This window comes from Apodemus sylvaticus, chromosome 5, assembly GCF_947179515.1.
Source record: "Apodemus sylvaticus chromosome 5, mApoSyl1.1, whole genome shotgun sequence".
Taxonomy (NCBI): domain Eukaryota; kingdom Metazoa; phylum Chordata; class Mammalia; order Rodentia; family Muridae; genus Apodemus; species Apodemus sylvaticus.
Window position 1 is genome coordinate 94,323,953 of NC_067476.1, and position 6,245 is coordinate 94,330,197.

General features: G+C 38.2%; 1 protein-coding gene across 1 annotated transcript; it reads right to left on the minus strand.

Annotated features, from left to right (window-relative positions):
- Positions 1–4,793: 4,793 nt before the first annotated feature.
- Positions 4,794–5,735, minus strand: LOC127684517 (olfactory receptor 4F15-like). The gene has a single exon (XM_052181430.1). The coding sequence runs from the start codon at positions 5,730–5,732 to the stop codon at positions 4,794–4,796; it is 939 nt and encodes a 312-aa protein (XP_052037390.1). The 5' UTR covers positions 5,733–5,735.
- Between the last annotated feature and the right edge of the window lie 510 nt (positions 5,736–6,245).

Below are 6,245 nucleotides of genomic sequence, written 5' to 3' on the forward strand. Positions count from 1 at the left end.
AGAGAGGGACTTGGAAGGGAAAGGAGATGGGGGTAGAAGGAGGGGAACCTAATCTGGTATTGGGTGGGGGAAAAGGACTGAAGCCCTGAGGGCCACCAGAAAGAATGGAAACAGGCAACCTCGGAGGTAGGAGATTGGGGGGACACTCCAGAATGTACCAGAGACCTGGGAGGTGAAAGACTCAGAGGTCTCAAAGGGAGGGACATTAGATGAAATGCCCTACAGTGGGGAGAGGGAACTTGTAGAGCCCACCTCCAGCAGAAAGACAGGGCATCAAGTGAGGGCTGGGGTTGATATCCCACAGTCAAAACTCTGACCCATAATTGTTCCTGTCTGGTAGAACTGCAGCATTGGAAATGGAGAAGAGCCTGAGGAAAAGAAGGTCCAGCGACAGACCCAAAGTGGGATCCAGTTCAAGGGGAAGCCCCAAGGCCTGACACTGTTACTGAGGCTATGGAGTGCTCACAAAAAGGGACCTATTGTGATTACCCTTCAAAAGACCCAACAGGCAGCTGAAAGAGTCAAATGCAGATACCCAACCAATGGACAGACGCTTCTGACCCCCGTGATTGAATTAGAGGAAAGCTGGAAGAAGCTGACCCTGTAGGAGGACCAGCAATCTCAATTAACCTGAACCTCTGAAATCTCTCAGACACTGGACCACCAACCAGGCTGCATACACCAGCTGATATGAGACCCTCAACACATATACAACAGAGGACTGTCGGGTCTGGGTTTAGTCAGAGAAGATGCACCTAACCCTCAAGAGACTAGAGGCCCCAGGGAGTTTAGAGATCTGCTAGGGGATGGGACATCCTCGTAGGTGTGGAAAGGAGGTATGGAATATGGACCAGTCTGAGGATGGACCAGGCAGGAAATAAACTCTGGAGTTTAAAATAAATAAAGAAATAAAGAAATAAAGAAATAAGAAAGTCATGCTGAAAATTGATAATATCTCAATAGTATTTTATCAAAACTAGTAGTAAAGAGGTATATATTTATGTCACCACAGGGAAGAGTAAGTTCATAAAAATGGCTACCATATAAGTACATTTTGTGGCTGTGGCAAAACATCAAACTAAGGCTTTTTTCTTTTTCCTCTTGCAGTATTAATAAAGTTCCTGAAATAGTCCTGACTATACAATGGTGTTTTCCTGCTGGCAGTGACTGCCACGAAAAGATTTGGTACAAGTTCATGTAACTTTGGTTGTCATAGCAGTAGTTCTGATAGATGGCATTTGGTGCATAATATAGAGATGCTTCTACAAAACCATTCAGTACACACAGAGACCCCCACCAAGATCCTCCAGACCAGTGTTCAATGTGTTAAGGGATTTATTAACACTTGGAAAATGGGAATTAACTCCAATTTTATGAGTAGGTTTTCTTACAATTCTGAAAATAGATTTCGCCCAAACTTCAAATAATGATTTAAAGAAGTTTTTATTGCCAAAAGTAACAGTTAAGTGTAACCAATTTCATGTTCTCCACAGATACTGATAGGCTATGCTTTGAAGTGAACTTACATCTTATGATTACCTCCTTCGATATAAACCTCTTCAAATAGAGTCTGAAATACAATTTTTAAATACCTCACTTGCTCAACCTACACCAACAGCATCATCTTCTTCAAGCACACTGGAGACCTTAATGCATGTCTAGAACAAAATTTGGTAAAACCAGGTGATTATGAGCTTCTGATCTTTTTGTGTCAAGAGCTTCCTTTCGATATTAATTGAGAGGATACTAAAAGCTCAAAATGATGTCCTCTTCTTGACATTTTCTTTCAGGTGATAATTCTTCCTGGTGTCAGCTGCAAATTATTGTACTTTAATCAGTAAGAACATATACTCCCCCTAGAAGTTGAGCTCATTGTTCATTACTGTGTATGGTATTGTTGGATGGCAGTACGCAATTGTAATCCCAATACCTGGGAGAGTAAGGCAGGAGAATCATTCTTGATTACACAGTGAGCTCAAGGCTATATGAGATTCTGTCTCACAAAAATAATATCTGTAGCAAATATAGTTACAAAACATCTGATTTGCCCTAGAATATCAGTCTCCTCTCTCCTGTCACATCTAGTAGTCAAGCTTCTATTTTTAGGCCAATGTTACATTGTTTTTACTTTATATATATGGCAAATGTAGAACCTGTCTTTCTTGTGTCTAACTTATTTATGTAACATGTCCTGAAGCTTCATACAATTTGCTGCAAATGATAGGATGGCATTCCTTTTTGTGACTGAATAATGCATTACACAGAGAGAGATTACACACACACACACACACACAGTATTTTCATTATCCATTCATCTATTGGTAGGCAATTAGATTGTGCTTATAGCTTACTTACTGCGAATAGTAATACAAAATCATGGGTGTGCAAGCATCTTTATTGTAGGCTGACTAAAGTTCCTTCAGGGATAACCAAGAATGGTATAATGGATGGTATGGGAGTTCTGTTCTATATTTACATTTAAAAAATATATATTTACCAGGATTCTGTCTCTCTCCCTCTTCCCCCTCTCTCTCCCCACTCTGTGTGTGTGTGTGTGTGTGTGTGTGTGTGTGTGTGTGTGTGTGTGTGTGTGGTGAGTCACAGCCCACGTGTCAGTCAGAGACAACTTTTGGGATTTGGTTCTCACTTTCCCCCTCAATGCGTCTCTTTATTTCTGCATACCTCAGGTTAGCTGACCTGTGAGCTTCCAGGTGATGTCTCTGCCTCTCACATCACCATGGGCACAAGTGATGAAAAGTTATTATAACTTCATCACCCCACGAAGGAAGTATCAATTAACAGACTTCTTTCTAATCCTTATTAATCATGTTAGACAATTATCCATATGCATACAAAAAGAAATTTTTGTACATACTTAGATGACATAAATTTTTCTATTTACTCTTTTAAGAAAGATCCATAATGATTTATATGACTTATACAGAATAAACATTAAACCAATCATGTTTTCCTGAGGTAGGGATGATCAATCTATAGTACATGACTTGAACAATTAATGTGAACATAAAACACATTGCAGTAATTAAGGAAAGTATATATAGGAAGATGGCTTCTTTGGATGAGATGATAAAATTGGTCATTAATTAACAATCATCAAAAGAGTATGGTATATATTGAGAGTGGAGAGATGGATCAGAGGTTAAGAGTGCTTTTTGTTCTTCTGGATGGCCTAAGTTTGGTTCCCAGTACCCACATCAGGCAGCTCATGATGGTCTGTGTGTATCTTGCCTCTGTGGACATGTGCACACACATATACACATAAAAATAAATATGAAAATTTATTATATAGACAGCCCAACACAGAAATTGGATAGTGAATAAAACAAATTTCAGAAATTGATCCCAATATACAAAGTAATTTAATATACAAGTCATTTTGTTTCAATTGCAAGGAAAGAAATGGAATAAATTACTATTCATCCAAGGAAAAACAGATGCATATGTGTTGGTAATATAAGGAGCGAAAGTACATGTATATAAGTATACAAAGTACTTCCAACTTGTATAGTTGATTCTGATCTAGAGTCTCTGAGAATGCCATTCTAAATAAGAGAGTATTGTTTAATATGGAAGTTTCCTTTTTCCATAATTAAAGCAATGGTTTAAAATTCACCTTTCTTTTTTTTTGGCCATTAGTTTATTATAAATAAGAATCATAAGAGAGGGCTAACATAACCCCTGTCATGTGCCTAGTGAGAAGCATCGCTGAGACCCAGAAGAAAGTCCCTATTTTTAACCCTGGTGACACAAAAGTTCTCAGAAGTAACAGGAGGAAGAAGGTGGATGTTGCAGCCTCAGAGTAGACTGTGAAAGGCCTTCAGGGGAAAGCGTGATATAAGGACTGTGAATGAGAAAAATTCAGAAAGCTGAGATGCTGTGCATCTGGGAGAGCGAGCAGAGAGTGGTCAGACAGGCCGGGTGGGTGAGGAAGGAGATAGTAAAGGAAGATGGAAGGGATGAGTCACACTAGATAGGGGAAGGAAAGGAATTAGAAATGGTGCGTCATGCCACATGAAAATGACTCTTACAAGGAGTAGGAATACAAAAGAGATACATAGCTTTAGGCCCTTAGGAAAACCCAAAGGAGTGAAATATGGGCAACAATTGAAATACACAGCCCATCTGAAAATGAAGGGACACTGATATAGCGTTCAGCATCAAGTTTCCTTGAGTCTGACTCTCCCTGGTGACTTTATTACTGTTTCTTCCCAGCCTCTGGGAAAGTTCCATCAATCTGTTTTAAAATGTATTCTTTATTTCTAACATTTATAACTTAAGGAGACTGGGACAGTGTTGTTCAGTCACTCTAATTTTCAATTCTATTATTCTACACACAGGTCCAACAATATTCTAGACTGAAAAACAGAGATGTATGATAAAGAGGTGAAACATATAAAGACTGGTTCAGTGGAAAGCAAACATAATTTTTAAAAAAAAACCTTAAGCAGATTAAAAATCATATGTCTATATAATCTCAGTCTATTGACTACAGAAAACTGATAAAATATTATTCTTTGATTTATAGTTAGAAATTTCTCTAGATCATGGACTTTAAGAATGGCAAGTTATAAAATGACACTAAATTGTTATTCATACTCTGATGTACAGGGTATCAATCATTAATGACATTTGTAATGTAGCTGATTAATATTTAGTGTATTTTGGGCATGTAGCATTGCATAAATCTTGGGACTGTCTCTGATATTTCATGGTACCTTCTTTGAAATGTCCATGATGTAGTATCTATAGTTCCATTATCACAGTCAAACTATTTATGAAATTTTCCTGTAATGTCTAAGATAGCCCCATAGTCTCCCCATTGCCACTTTCATGTCTTTGTTCCTGAATGTATAGATGACTGGATTCAAAAAAGGAGTGATAAATGCATCAAAGATAGCAAGATATTTATCAAGGTGTGATGTTGGTGAAGGCCATGTATAGAAAAACATCAGTGGCCCAAAGAACAAGATGACCACAGTGATGTGGGCTGAAAGAGTGGAAAGAGCCTTAGATAATCCACCAGAAGAATGTTTCCAAACAGTGAATAGAATGAAAATATAGGAAATGACCAGTAGAAGAAAGGAGCCCACAGAAATTAGTCCACTGTTGACAGTGACCATGAGCTCAAGCCCTTGAGTGTTTGTGCAGGCAAGTCTGAGGAGTCGAGGCAGATCACAGTAAAAGCTGTCCAGTGTATTAGGACCACAGAAAGGCAAGTCTACAACAAACACAAGTTGTACCACTGAGTGAATAAGACCAATGACCCAAGAAGTGACTAAAAAGAACAGACACACTCGTGGTCTCATGATGATAAGGTAATGCAGAGGCTTGCATATGGCCACATATCTGTCAAAAGCCATGGCTATGAGCAGCACCATCTCAGTGCCCCCAACTGCATGACTGAAGAAGACCTGAGTTATACATCCCCAAAAAGAGATGCTTTTGTGCTTCTTGAAAATGTCACAGATCATCTTGGGAGCTGTAATTGAGGAGAATATCATATCAATGACTGAGAGATTAGCTAAGAGGAAATACAGGGAGGAATTCAGATGAGGATCCAAGGTTACAGTGAGCACAATGACAAGGTTGCCAGTCATACTTGCAAAATAGAATAGCAAGGTGAAGAAAAAAAGTAAAAATTGAACCTCCCATATATTAGTGATCCCGAGGAACACAAACTCTGATACTACAGAGCGATTCATTCCATACATTGCTTCAGAATTAGCATTCGTATTTGCTGAGGGGAGAATAAAAATGAGAACAATTTACTTAGGCAAAAGTTAGTGTTTAACAAAGAACGCTTGCAACTGTGAAAGTAATTATTACACTAGTATTACTCACAGAAGAATATCACGTGCAGAATAGCTTCCACTTAGATGGGTAGGTTGATTTCTACAGAGCGTCATAGTTTTTACAGCTAACTACTACTACTAAATTCATTTTCTCTCCAGACTGGTGTGTTCTACTGTTGTTTAGTATTAAATGAATATTTTCTATTTCTTCTTGTTCAGGACATTCTACCTGGATGACAAAAAAAAAAATCATTTTTAAATCCCTTTGATTACAATTTTTATGGATTGCTATGATTTCAGCCATTCATATCAGGCACCTAACAATACTCATGCACAATTAACAGTTTTCAATGTCTCTACACAGTTATTTTTATTACTACATTAAACTTTAACCATTTCTCTTCTGTCTTCAACTTCCAAAATTTATCTCAT